Genomic DNA, 24166 nt, shown 5'->3' with positions numbered 1-24166 from the left:
CAGGGAAACCAGATCTGAGCATGAGGCTCCCTCCCTTCCCCACATCCCCAGCAGCTCACAGGGGCAAGAATTTAACATCAAGATCCTTGGGGATATGGGGGGCGGGGTGGGGAAGGATGCCATAGAGCAGGGATGGCCCAAGTGGGCCACAGCCTAGGCACCACAGTCTATGTCAGAGAGACAGGGGTCAGGAGGAAGGCTGGCCATTGGACCCAGTCCTGGGAAAGGGCCAAGGGGAATTCTCCATCTGGGCAGCATTTCATAGCTTGGGATGGTGTGTGCTGGCCTAAGCTTGGTCTGCTGATCCCCTACATTCCCCAGCTGGCCAGCCCATGCACAACAAGATCTTAGCACATACTCCGAACTCTCTTTGGCACACAGGTCACCTCAGCCTCCATGGATGGGTGTGTCTGGTCTGAGCTGGGCAATGACTCAGCTTCTCTGGCCTTTGAAGGAGTACTCAGGGACCCTCAGAAGGGATGAGGGACAAAGATCCTGGGTTACAGGATATCACCTAAGAACAGTTCATCCTTACCCCTCCCCATTTTCATTTGTGTGCCTCCCTGCACCCACCGAGACCAGAGAGATTCAGCATTTGAAGTGCTTTGACCCTGCCGGGTGTTTGTGTGTGTGTGTGTGTGTCTGTGTGTCTGTGTGTCTGCCTGTATGCATGTCTACCAGCAAGCCTGACCCACAGATGACTAAGCAGCTGCCTGTACCTTAGGGCTTCCCCCATCTCCCTCTTGCAGCTCTAGCCTGAGGCTGCCTGTTGTCTTAGGCCATGGCTATCTAACTTTAGCATCATAAGAAACAGCTAGAAGGGACCGGGGTGGGGGAGGTGGGGGTGTGTGTGTGTGGTTCCATTGGTAGAGCACTTGCCTGACCTGAACAAAGCCCTGAGTTCCATCTGCATAAACCAGGTGTGGTGGTCCATACCTGTACTCACAGAACCTGGGAGATGGAGGCAGGGCAATCAGGAATACAGGATGGTCCTCAGCTATATAAAGAGTTTGAAGTTAGCCTGGGCTACATGAGACCCCTCCTCAAAAAAAAAAAATTCAGAAGGCTATTAAAATCTGGGCTTTTGGGAACTGGAGGCTGGAGAAATGGTTTGAAGCTTAAGAGCACTTACTGCTCTTCCAGAAGACTTATATTCAGTTTCCAGCATCCAAATCAGGCAGTTCACAAGCACCTGTAACTCCAGTTCCAGGTGGATATCCAATACCCTCTGGCTTCCATGAACACCAGGCGTGCACATGGTGCACATATACTCATGCAGGCACACATACACATAAACAAACAAATAAATCCAGGTTTCTTGGCCCCACACACAGACTTTGTAGAACATGAGACTTGGGTTTGCGATGGAGCTGGTGGTCCTCAGACCACATTTTGAAGATAACTGGTTGAAAAGATAGAGAATCACAGCTGGAAGCAGAAGATGAAGAGGGAGTCTCCTGAGTGCTGCCTCAGGTCACAGCCTCATCCAAGTGGCCTGGGCTTCCTGGCCCATGCCAACACTTGGAGGTGGAGGCTGGTACCTACAGCCGTCCACAACAAGGTCACTCCACAAAGCCTGACTGAGCTCTTCTTCATGGCAGATGGCTAGCTTGGCTGGGCAGTGGGAAGCCACAAGAAGGATGTTGTGTTAGTCACATTTCTCATTGCTGAGCCAGGATAAGAACGACAAGAGAGAACGGGTTTATTTTGGCTCACAGCATAAGGATCCACAGTCCATCATGGCGGAAAAGTCACGGCAGCAGGAACTTGAGGTGGCTGGTCACATTATAACCACAGTTATGAAGCAGAGAGAGGTGGATGCTAGAGCTTAGCCCACTTCTTTATTTAGTCCAGGATCCCTGCCATGGAACAATACCACCCACACACATTTAGTGCAGGTCTTCTTACCTCAGTTAACTCACTTCTAAAACTTCATCAGACACATGCCCAGAGGCTTGTCTCCTAAGTGATGTCAGAACCTGTAAGGTTTACAATCAATATTATACATCACAGACATGTCTCTGCACTCAGAGGAAAAAGCATCTCATGGACCAGTTCCCCCAATGCAGCAGTATGGATCCTCTTGTCGGCCTGAGTGGGCACGCATGCTCAAGCCTGATTGTATCTCTGCTTTTCTCGGTGTATAAGCAGAGGATCAGAAACTTAGTTTCTTAGTGGGGACACGGCCTGAAAGGAGGGACAGAGGAAGGATGCTGAGCAGCAATGGCTCTGGAGTTGACATAGGACACAGGTCTGTTTGGCTTTTTCTTATGGAGCTTGTTTTCCAATCCAGCATCCAGGCCTTAGCCAACAGGCTCTGTAAATACAGCCGGGCCCAGCCTGACCCCGCTCATCAGAGCCAGTCCATGAAGTGGCTTCAGCTAAGGCTTGGTGGTTTGCTTTTCGTTGTTGTTGTTTTGTTTTGAGAAAGGGTCTCATCGTAACCTCAGACTGGCCTCAAACTTGCTGTGTAGCCCGGGATGACCTTGAATTCCTGATCCTCCTGCCTCACCTCCAGAGTGCTACAATTACAAGAGTGTGCCAGGCTGTCGTGTGCTTCGCAAGCACTCAACCAACTGAGCCACATCCTCGGTCCTCAGCTCAGGCTTTGACAGCAGCTGTGTGAAAGGAATGAAGCCCAGGTGAGCAGGTCTGAGGAAGAGACAGACAGGTAGAGAGAGACCGAGCTACAATCACTAAAATAAAGGGCAGGGGAAAAAAAAAAAGAACCTGGGGTTCAGAAGTCTAGTCCTGGTCCTGTAACTCATTCTGGTTTGTGAATTTGGACTAGTAACATCCCAGGTAACCCTGGGCCTCAGTGTCTCCAACCTTGCAATAAGAGTTTGGACTGAGTGAGCGCATTCCTAAACCCCACTCCCCACCCCGCAGCTCTAGGAGAGCAAGGTCTGTTAACACATGGAAAGGAGAGAACAGGAGAAATGGCCCCGTGGGGCAGGAGGCTTGCTAGAAAAGCAGTATGACTTCGGAGGTTGGTAAGATAGGTAAGATTGGCCGGGCAGTGGTGGCACACGCCTTTAATCCCAGCACTCGGGAGGCAGAGGCAGGTGAATCTCTGTGAGTTCGAGGCCAGCTTGGGCTACAGAGTGAGTTTCAGGACAGGCTCCAAAGCTACACAGAGAAACCCTGTCTTGAAAAACCAAAAAAAAAAAAAAAAAAGATAGGTAAGATTGATGGGAGAGGAAGACAGACTCTCTGGTTCTTAACTCTAGCCCTGCTGTTTGGGTCCCCCTAGCTCCTGCCCCGCTCCTCTCCCATGCTCCCATCAGTCTCTTCTCAAGAGCTATATACAACCAGACTCAGGGCATCTGAGCTTTCCCAAGTCTCTCCTCCAAGATCCCCTCTGTTGCTGCTCTCTCAGCCAGGACCCTGAGACAGACAGGGATTGGGAGGCAGCCATAGGCCTGTACTATCCAAGGCCTGGCCTGGATGGGTCAGCCATCTGGGACTTCTGCAGGCCAAGCTTGTCTGCAAGCAGCTCCAATCCCCTGCTTGGAACACACTGGAAATTCATTCATCACCCCCACTCCCACCCAGGCAGCAGAATAATTTGGGGCCCAGCTTAGCTGGCCTTCTGGGGCCAAATCCTATGGTCAAGGATCTCCACTCTGCTGTTGGGAAAGAAGCTTGGCAGGGAAGGTGGGATGGGCTGACCCTGATGACTCCAGAGGGCGGTGTTGTCTGTCTCTAGCACTCTTGACACCCCTACCCCCACCCTGGGTGCCCTCCTGTGGCCTGGAGAGGCTTTCCAGACCCAGGCAGGCCTTCATGTAAGCCAAGGTTGGCCTCAAACTCACTGTATGACCAAAAGTGACCTTGAACCTGTGCCTAGTGCCACCACCTCCCAAATGCTAGGAGTATAGATGTGCACCACCATGCCCTGTTTTATGCAGTGCTGTGGACCAAACCCAGAGCTCCATGCATACAAGCAGGCATTCTATTAACTGAAACATCCCCGGCCCTTACTTTATTTTTTGAGATGAGTACTGTAACTCAGGCTGACTTTGGACTGTATCAGTCTTCTTGCCCCTGGCTCCAAAGTGCTGGCATTATATGCATATACCATCATGCTTGTAAAATTAGATCCAGGTACACAGACAATGTCTTCAGAACTGTTCTCTCTCCGTGTCTAAGATGGCTTCCATTATATCGCTCATTCTTTTCCTCTTTCTTTTTCTTTCTTTCTTTCTTTCTTTCTTTCTTTCTTTCTTTCTTTCTTTCTTTCTTTCTTTCTTTCTTTCTTTCTCTTTCTTTTTTTTCCATGACAGACTTTCTCTGTGTAGCCTTGGCTGTCCTGGAATTCGCTCTGTAGATCAGGCTGGCCTTGAACTCAGAGATCCACTTGCTTCGGCCTCTCAGGTGCTAGGATTAAAGGTGTGTACCACCATGCCCAGCTATATCATCCATTCTTGTACAAAGTGATTACACTACTCCACATCAAGATGAAGAACTGAACTTCTCTCACCTCATAACTTCCATGCCATACAGCTTCTTCTCTTGGGTCATTCAGTGTAGTCCATTGGTTCTCAACCTTCCTAATGCTGCAACCCTTTAATACAGTTCCTCATAATGTGGTGACCTCCTAACCATAAAGTATGGTCATTGCTACTTCATAACTGTAATTTTACTACTGTTATGAATCATAATATAAATATCTGTTTTCTGGTGGTCTTAGGCAACCATGGTCATGATCTATAGATCTATGAGAACCACTGCTCTAGGGAGATCCAGCTGCTGTAAGAAGTCAAATCTGATTACCACGAGACCACTGTACCAGAGAAGCCTACTGTCGACAGCCCCACTGAGCCCGGCTTCCAGCTGTCACCACCAAGGCTGCAGACATGTGAGTGATGTTGTCTTGGGTCCTCTTTACCAGCTCACCCATCAGCAGAGAGAGTGTCATTAAGTGGTCTTAGTTAATGCCTCAAAGGACATAACTGGAACTGGTCCCAGTACCATGGAGACACCTGCACTTACATGCACATAGCCACTCACAGACATGTACACACATACACATAGTTCAAAATAAAATGAATTTTAGGAGGCTGGAGAGATGGCTCAGCAGTTAAGAGCACTGACTGCTCTTCCAGAGGACCCCGGTTCAATTCCCAGCACCTACACGACAGCTCACAACTGTCGGCAACTCCAAGATCTGACACCCTCACACAGACATACATGCAGGCAAAAAACGCCCATGCACATAAAAAAAATAAATAAATAAATAAATAAATAAAAATTTTAAATGCTAGGGCTTTGTAATTTAAACAATGAATTCAAAAAAATTTAAGGGCCTATCGAGGTGGCTCGCAGTTAAGAGCACTTATGCTCTTCCATAGGACCCAGGTTTGATTCCCAGCTCCCATGTGGTGGCCCACCACCAACTTTAACTCCAGTCCCAGGAACTTGATGCCCTCTTCTGTCCTCTGAGGGCACCAAGCATGCATGTGACACACAGACATACATGCAGGCAAAACACTCATCTACATGAAATAAAAAGTTTTAAAACTGTAGGAGTTTCTACAATCGGGGCTGGAGAGATTGGCTCAGTGACAAAGAGTGCTTGCTGCTCTTGCAAAGGACTGGAGTTCAGTTCTCAGAACCCCATCAGATGCTTCACAATCCCCTCTTCTGGCCTCTTTGGGTACCTGCACACACGTGGCACACACTCACCCCAACATATAGACATACACATATTAAATAAATAGGAAAAAGAAGCAAAAAACCTGAGATGTTTATAAATCCCAAGAGTATTCCAAATGGGGGGAGGGAAGAACACATTGTCCAGTTGAGTCCTACATGAAATCTTGAGCTACCGAGTCTGCGGGGCATGATAAAATGGTTATCACTTAAGGCTGTGAAACTTGGGTCATTTGTTCCACAGAGACAGAACCTGGAACAGACGGTGACTCCACGTCGTCTCTCCCAAGTAGTTTCAAGACCCCTTCTTGCATGTTTCAGATCTCTCAAGCAATCGTTCCATTAAAACGTCCTAGAAAAGAGAGCTGGGGAGGCAGAGATGGCTCAGAGTTAAGAGCGCTGGCTGCTTCCCTAGAGGTCATGTGTGGGGTTCCCAGCACATTGTCTCTCAGGCGCCTGTGTTTCTCCTGAAGTTTGTCTGCTCCCCGTGGGGAGACTCAGTCCTTCTCTGCATCTCTGTCAGTTCAGCTTTCCCCAGACACACAGAGACACTTCCAAGAATACAGACCCAGACTCCAGATTTGTGAAATCCCCTCCTTGTCTATGGATAGTAGGGCTTGCCCCAGGCACCCATCCATTCCTCTGAGAGCCCCTCCTCACAGCCCCAAGCTAAGCCAATGGTCCCTCTTCTGCCCCACTGTCCCTGAGCACTCCTCCAGAAGAACTGTAATCACAATCTACTGACGTTTTTCTTGCCCCCCCCCCACTCACCCTCACCCTCCCCGTGGTGAGAGGCCCTACAGGAGAGAGTATCCTGGCTTAGCTTCCCATTCTTGGCCTTTTAGCACCCAGAAAGCTCTGACTGTGTGTGGAGTAGGCCTGGCCCATCACACTCCCACTGAGATAGCCCATGGCCCGTGGCCCACACTGCTGTGTTCCCTGCCCTCCCCAGAGTACCGGGTAAACCAAACATAACAGACCCACAGGCTTTCCTCAGGTCATCATGCCAGGGCCTTCCTCTGGCCCAGGAGAGGCTTGTGCTAGTCCTGAAGATGGAGATGGCCTGGGATACAGGGTGTGGGTGACCGCTAGTTGACTCCCTGCAGACCCCTGGGTCCTCAATAACAAGGATGTTCCCTCTTCTTCTCTGTACTTTCTGTCTCTGGCATGAATCTTGTTGGCGCCATTGGACTTTTAATATTTTCCATTCATGGCTGTTAGACAACATTTCACCTCAAAAATGCTTCCTCCCCCTCACCAAAGGGCGTGCCTTTCCAAAGAGGAACCCAGGATTGAACCAGTAGAGGTGACCTACCCACACTCTAGGCCTTGGAGTAGTCACAGCCTAGCCCTAGAAAAAGAGGTGACAGAAATGTCCTCCCAGCCAATGGAGTGAGTTCCCAGGCTGCCCGGGGCTTCACGGTCCCTCAAGAAACATAGGTTCTGTGACTCTGTTCTATCTGAGGCCCCACCCCCACCCTTCTGTCTATTCTCTGACCTTGGCCAAGAGGTTCTGCTTCTGTGGGCTGTATCGGTCTCCCCCGGAGAACCATGGTGCTTATCTTGCCTGGCGTTTGTGAGGCCCTCAGACTACATGTTTGGGTCATCCAGGAGCTGTGAGAACTGGGAAGATAGCTCAGTCTGAAAAATGCTCTTCACAGGAGCACCAGAACCTGACTTTGAATCCCACCCACCCTCTCCCCACAAAATGCCAAGTGTAGTAGTGTATGCTTATCTTCCCAGCCCTGGGGAAGAGACAGGCAGATCCCGGGAGCTCACTAGTCAGTCTCACTGGCAAATTATAGGTCCCAGAGACCCAGGGTTGACCTCTGGTTACCACATGCATGCTCACACATGTATATCTGCACACATATGTGCACATGAACACACACACACACACACACACACACACACACACACACACACACACACACACTTAGTCCCTGGCCAGAAAAGCCCTTTCTGAGGTGACTCTCTACTTCTGCTTTGATGATCAAAGATACCTACCATACTACCCATTTCCTCCCATACCTCAAGGAGGAAAGGCACACCGAGGGAGAGCGAGGGTCCCTATGGGTAAGCCCAGAATTCCCAAGTCAGCTTTGCCCATAGCAGATACCTGGGAGCCACTAGCTCTGTCCCAGGCCAGGAGATTTCCGTCACCACCGTCCTCTCTGGACAGCACCCAGCAGCGGACCAATAGCCTCTACTCCCCTAGGACAGACTGTCAGCCGTGGGAGTGGGCTGTGCGATCAAGGCCACCCTGCCACCATCATCTCCCTCATTGCCCTGGGAACTAATAGGTGCTCTCACTAGAGGATTAAGCATGGAGAAAGCTTGTTGCCTGTGCCTTGCAAGGAAGGATGATCCCACCGGTGGGGAGAGCTGATAGCGGCTTTTTCTCCTCCTGGGGAGGGAGAATCTGCAGGGGGCTTTCACAGCCTAGAGGAAGGAAGTTAGGAGGAGAGCCAGGTTCTGCCTAGTAGAGGCTCAGCCTCTTCCTGGCCCCAGCAGAGACCAGAGCCCTCAAGCTTTCGGCCCACTTTCTCCACTGCCAGGGAAAAAGCCTAGGGCTAGAGACCCCCCCCCCCCCCCAGGCTTGAGCCACATGACTGCCTTCTTCAGAGGAGGTTCCCGGTTAAGGAACAGGGAGAGTGCAGAAGCTGCTATGAAGGTTGCTTGCAGCGCTCCATCCCAAGCTTTGGGGCAATGATGGACACTAGGTCCACGTTGGCCCCCAACCCACAGAATGACAGCCTGGACTCAGCTCAGGCTAGACCCTGAAGGGATAAAAAGAGGATTGCTACGCTTACACTCAGCGTGAATTGGTTCTGTGCGTCAGGAAGAGTCCTACTTCCCTCCTCTCCCCCTATAGGCAAATGGGGCGTCTAGTTCCTTATTAGCACACACCTTTAACACGTATCAAAGTCTCCAGGCTGTTCCAGTCACAGATTCCCTGCCCCAAAACGCCTCCTTCCCCACCTTTTACTATTCTCATATGGTGCCTCCAGGTTTTTGTTTTCCTACCTAGGGCACACTGGAAGGCCAGCTTGTTGGCAAATGTGAGCACCAGCAAAGCCCTGGGCTTTAGAACTGGAGAGATAGCTGGGTTGGTAAAGTGCTGTCTCACAAGCCCGGGAACCCCCCTTGTTTGACCCCCAGAATCCACAAAAAAAGCCAGGCATGTCAGGACATGCTTGTCATCCCAGAGACGGTGAGATGGGAGGTGGAGACGGGCAGATGCCAGAAGCTTGCTGGCCAGTTAGCCTAGCCTGCTTTGTGACATTCCAAACAGTGAGAGACCTTGTCTCCGACCAAAAGTGGAAGGTACTTCAACCAGGTGTGGTGGCACATACTTTTAATGCCAGGACTTGGGAGGCAGAAGCAGGTGGATCTCTGTGAGTTCAAGGCCAGCCTGATCTTCAAAGTGAGACCCTGTCTCAGAAAAACTAAAGAAGGAGGAGGAGGAGGAGGAGGAGGAGGGAGCAGTGGTGTAGCACTGGAGAAATGATAACTGAAGTTGTCCTCTGACCTCAACAGCCGTGTGCACACGCATGCGCAAATGCACCTGCTCCCATACATTCACCCACATGAAAACCCACGTTTTCACACATGCAAAACAAACAAAAGGTTCCTTCTTTCCTTCCCTCCCTCCCCCCTCCCTTCTTTCCCTTACTGAGAAGGGCCCTGGGCATGCTAGGCAAATGTTCTACCACTACAGGCCTAGCCCTCAACCTTTGATTTTAGAAACAGGTTCTCACACTCCTGATCAGGCTGACTTTGAACACACAATCCTCCTACCTTGGCCTCCCAGGTGCTGGGATTATGAATGTGCATAGCCACTCCCAACAATTACTTTCTTTTTCCTACCTAATTTTTCTCCTTTGTGAGTTTGCAAAATATACGTCTTTTTAAATTTTAATTGTATGTGTTTGTGTGAATGTGAATGGCATGGAAATCAGAGGACAACCTCAGAAGTCAATCCTATTCTTCTTTCTTGTTTTGAGGTAGGATCTCAGGGCCTGGTGGTAGACTCACACCTTCAATCCCAGTACTTGAGGCAGAGGCAGGTGAATCTCAGTGAGTTTGAGGCCAGCCTGGTCTACAGAGTGAGTTCCAGGACAACCAAAGCTACATGGTGTGACCTTGTCTTGAAACCCCATCCCCTCAGAAAAAAGAAAGATAGGGTCTCAGGACTGGGGAGATGGTTCATTGGTTAAGAACACTTGCTGCTTGCTTGCTGACCTGGACCTTGATATCATCCCTATGCTAATTCCCTGCCAGGTTCCATCCTCCTGAATGCTTAAGGGAAGTTCCTTGTCTGTGTATCCTGCATATTGGGCGTTAACAGCTAAGATGCAAGATTGTAAAACATCGGTAGTGAACTTCTGCCCTCCAGGGTTCTCCCATTGTGCTGTAAGCCTATATTTAATACCTCCTCCTCCTTCAATAAACGGCATTCGGCATTAAAAACAAACAAACGAATGAATGAATGAATGAATGAATGAATGAATAAATAAATAAATAAATAAATAAATAAATAAATGAAAACTTGCTGCTCTTCCAGAGGACCTGGGTTCAATTCCCAGCACCCACCATCCACCATGGTGGATCACAACCATCTGTAACTCTAGTTTTAGGGGATCTGGTGCTCTCTTCTGGTCTCCATGGACATCAGGCATGCATAAAATAAAAAATAAAATGAAAGTAAATAAGTTTTTTTTTTTTTAATGGTCTCTTTGTTTTTGTGTATGCCACACTAGATAACCTGGAAGTTTCCAGGGATTCTCTTGTTTCTGCCTCCAATCTCCAAGTTTCTAACACATACATTTAGGCAGGACATGTTCAAACCACAGCACTTCAGGTTTTTTGGAGAGCCTGACTAGCACACTACCAGCTCTCACAAATTACTCCATCCCATAAGACCATGTAAATTCAAGTTCAAAGCCGGGCGGTGGTGGTGCACGCCTTTAATCCCAGCACTCGGGAGGCAGAGGCAGGAGGCTCTCTGTGAGTTTGAGGCCAGCCTGGTCTACAGAGCAAGTTCCAGGACAGCCAGGGCTGTTACACAGAGAAACCCTGTTGTGGCAGGGGTTGGGGGGTGGGATGGTGGAAAGAAGGAAAAAAAAAAATCTCATAATTTTTAAGCATAGTAAAAATTAAAATTATAAAAATGTCCTTAAGGCAAAAGACAGTTTCATAGCTCAGATTGCTATGGGATTATAAATATTTTTGGCTTGAATATTTCTTGCCTTCTTGCCAGTTCAGGCCTATTTTTTACAGTTTTTTTTTCCTTTTCTTTTATCCAGAATTATTTCCAGAAGGAAGTGGAACTCTATTTCTTAACCTAAAAATTGAGATAATTGGACTAGAAAATAGTTCTTACTGTGTCTGGACCACAGATTCTTCTGAGAATCTGATAAAAGAGAGAGCCCTCAGAAAAGAGCACATTTTTAAATGTGCACAATTGCTGTTGTTCTGAAACTATTCTTGGACCCAGCATTAAAAGCTCCAGTGAGGGAACACTTCTTTCTTTCTTTCTTTCCTTTTTTTTTTTTTAAAGACAGAGCCTTGTGTGTTTTTGAATTTGCTGTATAGCTAAGGATGACCTCGAACTCAGGATTTTCCTGCTTCCACCTCCCACAGGCTGGGATCACAGGGCACTACCATGCCTGGTGTATGCAGTGCTGGGAATCAAACCCAGGGCTTTGAACTCAGGGCTTCAGGCAGGAGCTTAGAACTTTACTAACCGAGCCTCAGAGGTAAGTTGTTTTGTTCTGTTCTGTTCTGTTCTGTTCTGTTTTGTTTTGTTTTTGAGACAGGGTTTCTCCATATAGTCCTGGCTGTCCTGGAACTCTCTGTAAACCAGACTGGCCTCGAACTCAGAGATCCACCTACCTATGCCTTCCAAGTGCCGGGATTAAAGGCGTGTACCACCACCACCACCACCACCACCACCACCACCACCACCACCACCACCACCACCACCGGGCTTCAGAGTTAATTCTGATGCCACCATGACTCCTGTTTTGAGCAGAGTTCTTCCTGCACTTCCCAAATCTCCAGTTCTCTTGTGGAAGGAGAAACAGAACCGTCAGCTAAAACTACAAAGAGCTCAAACACCGTAAACCAGACCTCTCCACTTCTGTTCATTCCAAGTATTCACTGGGGGGAGGCATGGGAGTGCAGGCCTGCCACCCCAGTACTTGGGTGACTAAGGCAAGAGGATCATGAGTTCAAGGCCAACCCAGGTTAACTAGACCGTGTCTCAAACAAAACAGCAGAGTATTTACTAAACTCTATTCCCACTGACTACTGCTGCTGAACATACCATCGCTAAACTTAGTGACTTATATGATAATTGTTTGACTCTCGTGGTTCCAGGAGAAACGGGGCACCACTTGGCAGCCCCTACTCAGACTCATATGACAGTAATTATATGGTGTCATGATTTATTTGTGGTCTGATCACAATCATGTGCTAGAAGCTTAGCTCCCAGTGTGAAGATGTTGATGATAGAACTATTAGAAAGTGGGGCCTAATCAGAGGGAATTGGAGCATTGTCCTCAGCAGGGTTAACGTAGTTCTTGCAGAATTTGAAAATCTTCGACTTTCAGGCTCGAAAACCGTGAACTTAATCAACATTCTGTCTTTGTAAAGTATCCAGATTCCACTGTTTTGTTTTAGCAATAGGAAATGGCTTAAGACCTAGAAGCATATTAAAGGCTTCTGCAGTTCATGCCCAGCAGTTGGTGCTGACTACGGGCCAAGTTCTCAGTGGAGTTTTCTCAAGAACTTCCGTGGATCTCTCTGTGTGACCCAGGCATCCTCACAGCATAGCAACTACCATTTGACTTTGTCCTTAGAGCAAAGGGGAGTTGTTGGCTCTTTTGTTTGTTTTTGTGAGTCTTTCCATGTAGCCCAGGCTGGCCTTGAATTCATGGTAATTCTCCTTCCTCAGCCTTCTTAGTGTAGGTATAAAAAGCTTGTGCCACCAGACCCTGCTGGCAACTGTCTTTTGAAAGGGAACATCCAAAAAGAAAGCCACCAGAAAGCCAAGCTGCCTCTTGGGCCTGCCTCAGATGTTCCACAGCGCTGCTTCGCCACATCTGGTTAAATAGATACAAATGATCAGACCATCTCAGACAGGTAGCTAGACAGACAGACAGACAGACAGACAGATATGCTCCCCAGGGTGAACTCAAACACCTGAGATCAAGTATTCTCTGCCATGACCTCCTGCATAGCTGGATTACAAGCCTGTACCAGGAGTTCAGGGCCATCCTGGGCAGCAAAACAAAACCATGCCTCTTTAAATTTCATTTCATTTTATTATTATGTGTATATGTGCATGGTGTGTGTGTGGGGGGCACACATTCCATGGCACACATGTGGAAGTCACATGACAGCTTTCTGGAGTGGGTTCTCTCACTCCACTATTGTGTGGGTTCTTCTGGGAATCAAACTCAGGCCAACAAGCTTGTACAAGTACTGAGCCATCTTTCAGGCCCTTAAATATTTGAAAGGCAATATAAATACGCATTTTATAGTATTATGGAAGATGAGGCAGGAAGCCATGAGAATTCTCATCACACATCTGTATGGCCTCAAATGGAACTGAGGGGGAAATCCTACAGAAGAGAAATCTGAGTTGAGATCTGAGACCTCAGTGGACACTAATTTGGTGAAAAGGGTCAAAGAACTTTCTAGCATGAGGGAAGACCCGGTCAAGACACCAGGGGCAGGATGGACACCGGCCTGAGAGGCAGTTTGTGTCTGGAGACAGCAAATAAGAGACAAGACACAGAGGTGGATGGGGGGCGCAGGGCTCTGTGGATCAGAGGAAGCTGCTAGAGGCTCACATGTTGAAGAGTGATGGGAACAGATTCGCAACTTCAAGATCACTTTGGCTGCTGTGTGGATGGCCCGCTGCCAGAGACTGAGTCAGGGCCGGGAGGAGCGAGAGGCTCCTGTCTGCAGTTACCTCCCGGCCCCATGAGGCTCTCCCACACAACTCAGGCCAGCTGCAGCCCCAGCCCTATATGTCTGGTCTGGGACGCCAGGCCCGGCTCTCTTTTCTTTTTCAGACAGGTCCTCACATAATAGAGACTGGGCCCAAACTCTTGATGTAGCTGAGGATGTCCCTGGACTTCTGATTCTCTTGTGTCCACTTCCTAAATGCTAGATCACAGGTGTGCACCTCCATGCCCTGGGTGCTGGGGATTGAACCCAGGGCCTCATGCACATTAGGCAAGTCCTGTACTAATTGACTGTATCCTTAGCCCTACCTTCTGATTTTGAAGCAGCTTTTTTTTAGAGATATAGTTAGCATATAATTAATATGTCATATTGTACAATCTGTTAAAGTTGACATAGATATAGACACATAGACACACGCACACACGCACACATGCACGCACACACACACACATATCCATTAGGTCATCAGTAAAACAAAGAAATGACACATCAAGAAGAAAACAAGTAGCCAGGCAGCGACGGCACACATCTTTAATTCGAACACTTAGGCAACTGGATCTCTGTGAGTTCGAGGCCAGCCTGGTCTACAGACTGAGTTCCAGGCTACACAGTGAAACCCTCTCTCAAAAAAAAAAAAAAAAAAGGTAAGCAGCTGGGGTGATCGCTCAGTGGTAAAGTGTTTGCCATCCAAAGGACCTGAGTTCACGACCTAGCTCCTATTTAAAAGCTGAGTACAGTGGCACACATCTGTAATCTCAGCACTCAGAAGGCAGAGGCAGGAGGATCACTGGGTATTCAAGACCAGCCTGGTCTACATAAGTTCCAGGACTCAAAACATTAAATTAAAAAAATAAAGTTGCAAGCAATTGAGGAAGACACTGGATGTTGACCTCTGAACATAAACACACACACAAGAAGCAAACAACCCCTTAAAGTTTCCTCATGTGCATGTGTACATGTGTGTATTCATGCGCGTGTAACACTGACTTTATTGGCGTTACTTACAGGGGACCTCATGCTCCTTTGAAATCCAGCTCTTCCCAACTCACTTCCTACCCCCAAGCTTCAATGATCCAGTTTAGGTCACTACAGATTAGTTTTTATTTAAAAGTTTTTTTTTCCATTTTACATACCAACCATAGTTCCCCTCCCCTTCTCCCGCTCTCCTCCACCCCAACCTCCCATCCACTCCTCAGAGAGGGTAAGGCCTCCCATGGGGAGTCAACAAAGTCTGGCATATCAAGGGAGGCAGGACCAAAGCCCCAACCCCCTGTATCTAGGCTGAGCAAGGTATCCCTCCATAGGGAATGGGCTCCAAAAAGTTCATGCAGTAGGGATAAATCCTGGTCCCACTGCCAGTGGCCCCACACACTGCCCAAGCCACACAACTGTCACCCACATTCAGAGGGCCTAGTTTGGTCCCATGCAGGTTCCGCAGCTGTCAGTCCAGAGTCTGTGAGCTCCCACTAGTTCAGGTCAGCTGTCTCTGTGGGTTTCCCCATCGTGATCTTGACCCCTTTGCTCATATGATCTCTCCTCCCTCTTTTTAACTGGACTCCAGATGTATTCCTTTTCATATTTACTCATTTTATGAGGCTTCATGGTTGAGAGTCCGTCTCATGCATGTTCTTCACTCTATTCGTGACTGGTCCCTTTTCTTGCTGAGGAATGTATCTCAATTTCTTTATGCATTCTTCTGACGATGATGCACATTGGGTTTCTGGAAACAGTCATGTACCTACCAGTCTTTGTGTGGACTTCTGCCATCATTTGGGTAAATTACTTTCGTAGGTCTATGTTTAACTTCCTGAATGACTGTCAGGCTGTTTTCTGAAAACAGTGTTTGCACTGCTTACATTCCCACTACCAGTGTCATAAGTGACTTGTTCCAGGATCTGGGTAGCACTTGACGTGGCCCCACTTTTTAAACTAAAACAGCTGACAATTTTATTTTCACATTTCATGATATAAGTGAAAGCTGCACCTCATTTATCCCACTTCTTCCCTCCAGAGCGATTGTCTCTGTTAGGAAGGGGTAAGTCTTCCTCGTCACACAGCTAGAAGACTCTTGGGCTCAGCACGGTGACCTCCTGGTGAAACAGAACAAGAAATACAAAACTGATAAATAGCCTTTCTGCTCTACCTGTCTGGCCGAGGCATGCCAGGCTGAGGGGGCACCATCATAGAGCGAGCAGGAGGTCTCATCATTGGAGGCCCAGGCATCGTGGGCATGTGGCCACCCATGGGAGTCCTCACCCCAGGAGCAGGTCCCACAGGCATCATCCCAGGAGGAGAGGGGCTTATTATTAGCATCATGGGAGGGTCTCCCACGTGGGGTGCAGGCATCATGCCAGGGCAAGCAGGACCCGGGAGACTGGGAGGAGGTGGGATCATGGCCCTTGCAGGAGGAGGAGCAGAGAATGAATGAGCTGGCGGTATCTTTCCTTGGTGAAATGCAACCATTGTTTTGTCAGTCAGGCTCTGGGCCTGCTCTTCCGTCCATTTCTGGTAGTAGTCTTTCACGTTCTCTTTGTGTTTCCGACCACTGCGGTGTGTCTCTCTCACAGAGGGAGAGACACGGGTCAGATACATAGCGAAGTAGTCACAATAAAACTTAGGCATGGGGTTGGGGATTTAGCTCAGTGGTAGAGCGCTTGCCTAGCAAGCGCAAGGCCCTGGGTTTGGCCCTCAGCTCTGAAAAATTAATTAATTAATTAATTAAAACTTAGGGATGCTGCTCTGCAGGCTGCTGGCTACCTGGTTCCGTGGCCCTTCTTTTTAACTGCAGCTGTTCTAGTGTGCGTTCAGCAGTACTCCTTAAGGTTTAATCTACACTCTCCTGCTAAACAAGGAGCATCTTTCTGCTGTGTGTGTGTGTGTGTGTGTGTGTGTGTACGTGTGTACACCAAGGTGTGTGTGTGTGCATGAGTGTGTAAGCAAGAGGTCACTGTCAGCTCTCACTCTTTAGGAACTGTGATCTGCTATAGCCCAGGCTTGCCTCACAATTGCTGGGTGGTTAAGGATAGTCAGTGTTGAACTCCTAATCTTCTGCCTCTCTGCTCCATGCACCGCCACACCCAGCTGCTTTTAAAAACCTGTATTCTAGGGCTGGCAAGATGGCTCAGCTGGAAAAAGCCCCGGCTGCACAAGCCTGATGGTCTGAGTCAATCCCAAGAACCCACGTAAGGGTGGAGAGAGAATTCGTCCCACAGAGTTATCCTCTTGACATATATAATAATTATAAATTAAATTATTTAAAATTTAAAACAAAACCCCCTGTATTCTAGATTGAAGTTTTTTGTTGGTTATGTTTTGTAATTCTCTTATTGATATTTGTCTTTCATTTTTGGGGACTGGTGTTCACACTGGAATTCACTATGTGGCCCAAGCTGGCCTGGAATTTACGGCAACCCTCTTGCCTCAGCCTCTCAAGTGCCTGGGCCACTGGGACTGGCTGACCTGTGGTTTTCGTTTTCTAGAATATCTTTGTATCTGCTATCAGAGCGATGCAGGCTTTGTGGAATAAGTGGGGAAGTATTCCTTCCTTATCAGTTTTTAATGTAAAATTGGCATTGTTTCTTCCTCAGATGTTCGATATGTATTCCATTATTTCTGTGTTCTTGGAGGTGACACACTTTTGCTAGAGTCTCCCAGGTCTTCCCCTCATACCTCAGTCCTTCCTGTGGCTCATGAAGCCCTGTCTGGCCAGCCCCATCCCTGCTCTCCAGCCACATCCCTACCACTTTCCCCTGCTCCCATGCCCCATGCTTCCGTGTTGGGTCCTCTCATTGTTCTAAGAGTAGGGGGCCTCATGTCTGGGTGTTGGGTCCTCTCATTGTTCTTAGTTTAGGGGGCCGCTGTGCCTTGGTGTTGCTTTTCTCTCTACTTGGCATCTCTTCCACATGCCCCTGCATATAGCCCTTTCTTATTCTCCATCCCACACTGTAATCAGGGTAGGGTCTGTAGAGAGCTGTCTTCCACGGAACCCCATCTTCACCCTTCCTGATAGAAAACGTGTGGATTAGCTGGGCGGTGGTGGCGGCGGCGGCGGCGGCGGCGGCGGCGGCGGCAGCAGCAGCGGCGGCGCACGCCTTTAATCTCAGCACTCAGGAGGCAGAGCCAGGTGGATCTCTGTGAGTTCGAGGCCAGCCAGTTCCAGGAAAGGCACAAAGCTACACAGAGAAACCCTGTCTCAAAAAACCAGAGGGAAAATAAAAGAAAAAGAAAGAAAACGTGTGGATCTCACTCATCACCGTTCTTTGACAGCTCCCTAAAAGCAGGGCTCTTGTCTGCCATCTTTGTGCCTATATCTCCTGCATCCAGCAATGATTCGGCACAAACCAAGTCTGGCAGCGAAGCGGGGATCTGCTGATGAAGGAGATGAGCAGCAGGCTAGCCTCGTGGTCAGACAAGCGGCACATCAGAGTCGCTGACAAGCCTATCAGCCAGCCTGAGGTCTTGGTTCAGCCTGGACCGGGTCAGGCAGCCCTTAAGTTGGGTGGGTTGCTCTTTGGTGAGTGTCTGTTGACTGATGAGTCCACAGTGAAGTCCTGGGGTGACAACAAGGCGAAAGACCCAGGCTTGCTTCCAAGAAGTGTCTGGCCCACTCTCTACTCAGTTTCACTGCTCACGGCTCTCCCGCCAGGAAGTGAAGTCTTGTGGTGCGGGGGAGCGGGGAGACTGGTGAGCCTGTCCCCACCCCTGGCAGCTTCGGTACAGAGACTGCTGTAGGGCTTCTGGACCCCATAAAAGCCTCACCTGGGGTGGCGGCGCTCAGGAAGAGCCCGTGGGATCACAGAGAGGGCTTTGTGGCTTCCCTGCTCCCCACCCCAGTCCCCCCAGCGTGGGCTCTCTGCTCATGGAAACTCCCCTGCTGGACTTGGCTGCCTGGCCCCAGGAGACAGGCTGGGTTGCACATTGCCACTGTCCAAGCTCTGGTCAGGGTGGGGGGATTGGAGGACAGGACATAAACCTATGTCTCTAAAGACCACTTTTTTATAAGTGAACGCACCCTCGGTGACCCTCCTTAGGCCCAAGGGAGGCCCTGCTCCTGGAGGAGGGCAAGGCCTAACATGGAAAGTAGGGGCTGGGACAGTTAATCCCAGGCATCCCCAGAAACACTCCTGCTGTGGGGTCATGGATGTGGCTGGAGTCCCATCCTAGAAGATGCGTAGGAGGGCATCCCGGCGGCTTCTATGGGAAGCAGCTGTTCCCAATAACCCACAGTGGCACCAGCTGTCTGAAATCGTGTGACCTCCGTCCCGCTCACTGACAAACTCCATGACCAGAAGGCCCCACTCATGGTGACATCATTCTCCATCTCACACTGCTGAGGGAAATGAGCTCAGGGCGGCCATCAGAGGCGGCCTGTTTACTTACAGAGACCCTGGCCGTCACCAGCTCTTTGACCAGACATTCCCAGCCCTGGCCAGCATGAAGCAGAAATTTCCTTAAACACATTACTTTGGCTACAATCTATCAATTGCTCCCTTCCTTTCAACTTTTTTTTTTTTTTTTTTTTTTTTTTTTTTTTTCCAGTAGGAAAATTCCTAGTTCTGATCCCAAACAGAGAAGCCTAGAGATGTCAGGGAAATATCACAAAGACCCACCAGGGGCCTGGTGTGGCGGTATGTGCTTGGAATCCTAGCATTTGGGGAGCTGAGGCAAAAGGAGTGTGGCAAGTGTGAGGGCTGCATGCACTATATAATGAGTTTAAATCTAGCCTGGGCTACATAAGGAGACCTGATATCAAAATAAACACAAGACTCCATAGGGTCTTTCTTTCCTAGCTTAAATCACTCCTACCTGGGCAACCTTGAGCTCGGGAGCTGGGAAACCACCAAATGGGCTGTCTGTCCCCATGGGACGAGGGTGTCAGGATGACGGTTTCATGACCTGGAGTGGAGGGCAGACCCTTTCCAGCCTTCCCTAGGCCCTGGGCCCTGGGCCACCCTGAGCTCCCTTTCCGAGCATCTCCCAGCCTGCAATCCTGGCTGCACCCTGACCCCTCCTTCATTCCCTCCAGGTCAGAGATATTTCAGGAGAGCAGAAACGCCGCCGCCAGTTTTAACAGGTTCTAGGGGATTCCCAAGACGGGCACCCCACCAACCCGAGCTGCCTCCCGCCCTACCCCACAACTCCTTCTGTATTGTCCACCCTGGAACTCAACCATTCTAGGTGTCCTTGAGGTGACAGAAGTCATGGAGGTCTCCTGTCCCTCCATTGCTCCAAGATCTCAAGGCCACCCATGCCAGGAGCAGAGATCCCCACCTAGAGTATCAGCCGCGAGGACAGCTGCCTGAGCTGACCTGGGGCTGGGCAAGCAGGCATAGACATGTCAAGGAGCTGAGGCCTGACGTGACCCAGCCCTGCCCTGTGCCTAATCCTGCTGAACTCAGCATGCTGCGGCCCTGGCATAGGCTGGAGACAGTCCAGATGGAAGAAAGCACTGAACTTGTGATTACCTGCGTGTGGACACGTGATTAGAAGGTCTCAAAGCTCCACAGTAGAGGAGGGTGGAAAGGGGTGGAGGGAACCGCTCACCTGCACTGAAGGAACGGCTAGATTTTCTTGTAGCATCCCCAAATCTAGGCCAGAACTACCTAGACATGTGGTTTAAATGAATTCAGTCAGTCATTATGTCTGCTGGACCCAGGAGTGGTAGGGTATGATAGCAGGAAACTCCAGAAAAGAACAGAATCAGGTATTTATTGACCACCTACTTACCGGACGCCATGATCCTCAACACTTCACGTAGTTCCTTTAATCATCTTAACATTCCCAGGAGAGGTTCAGTAACTCAAGAACGAACAGCCCATACATGGCAGAGCTGGGATTCAGACTCAGTTCTGTCTGAACCTGAAGAGTCTGGATTTGAGCATCTTCCACTTTGACCTCTAAAAAGTACTTAACTCAGGGGCCAGCAAGATGGCTCAGAAGGAAATGCTGCTTGCTGCCAAACCTGCTAATGTGAGTTCAATCCCTGAGCCTCACATGGTGGGAGGGGACAACTGGCTCTCGCACGTTGTCCTCTGACCTGCACATGTTTACACACATACACACACACACACACACACACACACACACACAATAAATGTAAAAAAGTATTGACCATATTCCTTCTGTAAACTAACCTTCATTCTATAGTTTTATTTTACTTTTCAATTTGTTTTGTTTTGAGACAGGGTTCCTCTATGTAGTCCTGGCTGTCCTGGAACTCACTCTGTAGACCAGACTGGCCTCAAATTCAGAGATTCACTGCTTTCCCAAGTGCTGGGATTGAAGGCATGCACCACCACTGCCTGGCTGTAGTTTTATGGTGAACTATTCCACAGATGAGACCCAGACTGGATGTAGGGCAGAATCTTGAACTCTTGATGCTTGCCTCTTCCTAACACCCCAGCACATCTTGTTGTCCTAAGTCAACCCCAGCAGGAAAAGGGAAGGCAGAAAGCTGTGGGCTGGCTGTGTCCTCTAGGAAATCAGACATACATGTAGCTAACATGGAGGCAGACACCCAAACATGTCTCCAGGCAAAGGTATACACTAGACACTTGGACTGAGTATATTGCTCTTAGTTCTTTTCCTGTCATAGTTTCATCCCATAAGAAATAGACAAGAAAGGTCCCAGAAGGCCACAGCACAGCTCTACGTGGGTCACCAATACCCTCTAGATTTTCAGTGCCAAGTACAGGACATCACTGAGTAAGCACTTCAGAAATGTCTCCTGAATAAATGAGTATATAATTTTATGAATGAATCAATGAATGTAAGATGAATGCTTCTGAATAAATATAAAGAGGCCACCCACATGTTCGCAGAGGCTCAGTGACCTCCTATAGACCAATCTGCATGTTTCCAGAGACAAATACCTAAGCTTAATATCTATAAAGACAAGCTCACATTTACTCCAAAATGACCTCATAGGAGCAGCTGCACTCATCTCTGTGAAGACACAGAAGCCCATAGTTTATCCTCCCTGACACCCACATGCAAAGGCTTACTCAGAGGTGTGGACACTTACACCAGGCCTAAGTACACATAAACACACTTTCTACCAAAGAAACCAGCTTCCCCGAAAACACAGCTGCCCACACAGGCAAGCCCAGGACAGTCGCACAAACCCACACAGATGTGGACAGCTAGACAAAGGGACAGCCTGAGGCCCCAAGACAGACCAGGATCGAGACACCTGTCCACAGAGACTCCTGAGCTACCCCAACCCTCCCACGCTGTCTGCTCCCCACCGTCCTGTCTGCAGCTGGGAAGGGAAAGAGATGGGAATCCTAAAGGAATGCCGGCTGCAGATGGCTGAGGCATCCCCCCCCCCCCCCCCCCCCCGTCACCCCGCCCCAGTAATCTCGGGCCAGGATCCTAGGGCACAGAAGCAGATGGTGTGTGTTGAGGAGAGGGGGGCTCCTCTTCCTGAGGGCTCTGCCCTTAGTCCCTGGCTTCTCTCGTGACTTGGCCAAGTTAAAGCTGGGCGCTGGACTCTCGGACAGTGCCAGAGACCCTGCTACATCAACTCTGCTCCTGACAAGATGATTTAGCAGAGCCGGGTGACCAGTGATTTCCCGGGGGATGTCCTCTCTCAGGAAACAGTCCCGCCATAAGCCTGATCTCCAAAACAGGCCTAGTATGAGAACACCCTGCTCCCCTCCAAATGCATGGGCATCATGTCATCAAAGCAGAGTGTCCACGTCATCCCGAGGCCCTAGGGATCAAAGGCCAGGGTTCTAGTCTCATTCTGCCTCACCTCTCTTTCCACTTCTCTGAAACAAGCTGTTGGGATATGATGACTGCAGGTCTATGCAGAGAGATGGTACATTTCAAGTGCCCCAGGTAGTTCACAGGCTCCAACTCCAAGGACAACGACCCGGTAGGGGGTCTCCTCTGAACTGACAGAGTTGAAATGCAGGTCGAGATATATAATAGCTCAGTTGATAGCGTTTTCATGAAGCGCCATGCATGAAGCCCTGGGTTTGATCCTCCGAATTTCCTAAACCAAGCATGGTGGCATACACTCGTGATCACAACACTCAGAAGGTGGATGTGGGAAGATCAGAAATTTAAGGTCACCTTCAGCTACAGAGCAAGTTTGAGGCCAGCCTGAGCTACATGAGACCCTGCCTCAAACAAAACAAAAACAGAAAGCCAAAACCAGGACTTGGGGCCAAAATGCCTGGTACTGAGGCAAAATAGAGACTCAGAAAGTGTCCTCACTAACACATAGGCCTCTCCCCTCCCCCTCTCCCCACTTCCAGGGCCCCCAGGCCTCAGCTGGAGGTGGACACAGAACTATAGCCAGCCAGGGGAAGACAGAAATACTGCTCGTCACAGCTGGCTAGACAGCGGAGACTGTTTATTCTCTGGTGTCCAGAATAACTCAGACAATCAGAGAAGGATTTGGCTGCTGGCAGTCCCTGGATTTGTGGTCTCGAAGAAATCATAATCTGAGCAGGCTGGAGGCTTAAGCTCTGAGCAGCAGCTGGGAAAGGAGGGAGGGTCCCCCTGTCTGCCTCTCCTTCAGTGCCCTGCGGGCCTCATGGTCACCTCCTGGACCTGCAGTGACTGGGATCAACAGTTGACTAGGGTCGCGTGCAAGGCTCTGGTTAATAAGTGAATATCCAGGGAGATTTCCCATGGGATCCACTTCTGGCACCCCCAGGTGGCCCATGCTTAACTAGGCAGAAGGGCTAAGGGCTCTCAATAGGGAGATTTTTTGCCCACTGGGGCTGGTGCTGGTACCACAGACTTCCTTCACCATCAGTCTAGGTCATCAGTTCTCAACCTGTGGGTCACACCCATTTGGGAGATCAAACGACCCTTTCACAGGGGTCGCATACCAGATACCCTGCATATCAGATATTTACATTACGATTCATAACAGTAGCAAAGTTACAGTTATGAAGTAGCAGCGAAATCATTTTGCGTTTGGGTGTCACCACACCATGAGGAACTACATTAAAGGGTCCCAGCGTTAGGAAGGCTGAGACCCACCGGCTTCCATTATTACTCTAGCTCGAGAGTCCACACTTTCTGGGATCCATCTCTCGTTTTGTGTACATTTGAGTGCACTGTGGGATCATCCATGGGTTATAAGCAATCAAACCTCATTGATCCAGACTCACCAGCTTAAAAGTCACATTTTTTTTTTTTTCGTAATTCATAGACTTACACCAAAAGTAAGAATCCAGGAGAGCTGAGGGCATCAGTTAAGAACCCTGTCCTCCCATGCACATGCCTTCATTTCTCACCAGATCCAATTTAACTTCATTAAATCACAAAGAATATATTGATCACCAAGTGAAATGCCTGAAGTGGTTTGTTTTTTTTTTGTTTTTTTTTTTTTTTTTTTTTCTTTTTTTTGGTTTTTCGAGACAGGTTTTCTCTGTGTAGCTTTGCGCCTTTCCTGGATCTCACTTGGTAGCCCAGGCTGGCCTCGAACTCACGGAGATCCACCTGCCTCTGCCTCCCGAGTGCTAGGATTAAAGGCATGCGCCACCAACGCCCGGCTAAGCCTGGTTTTTAA

At 49.1% G+C, this 24166-nt stretch overlaps 1 protein-coding gene across 1 annotated transcript; it reads right to left on the bottom strand.

Annotated features, from left to right (window-relative positions):
- Window positions 1-15774: 15774 nt before the first annotated feature.
- LOC131914361 (U1 small nuclear ribonucleoprotein C-like) lies at window positions 15775-16257 on the bottom strand. The gene has a single exon (XM_059266983.1). The coding sequence runs from the start codon at window positions 16255-16257 to the stop codon at window positions 15775-15777; it is 483 nt and encodes a 160-aa protein (XP_059122966.1).
- Between the last annotated feature and the right edge of the window lie 7909 nt (window positions 16258-24166).

The sequence above is a fragment of the Peromyscus eremicus genome, chromosome 7 (assembly GCF_949786415.1).
Source record: "Peromyscus eremicus chromosome 7, PerEre_H2_v1, whole genome shotgun sequence".
NCBI classification, from domain to species: Eukaryota; Metazoa; Chordata; class Mammalia; order Rodentia; family Cricetidae; genus Peromyscus; species Peromyscus eremicus.
This window is presented reverse-complemented; position numbering and strand designations above follow the sequence as displayed.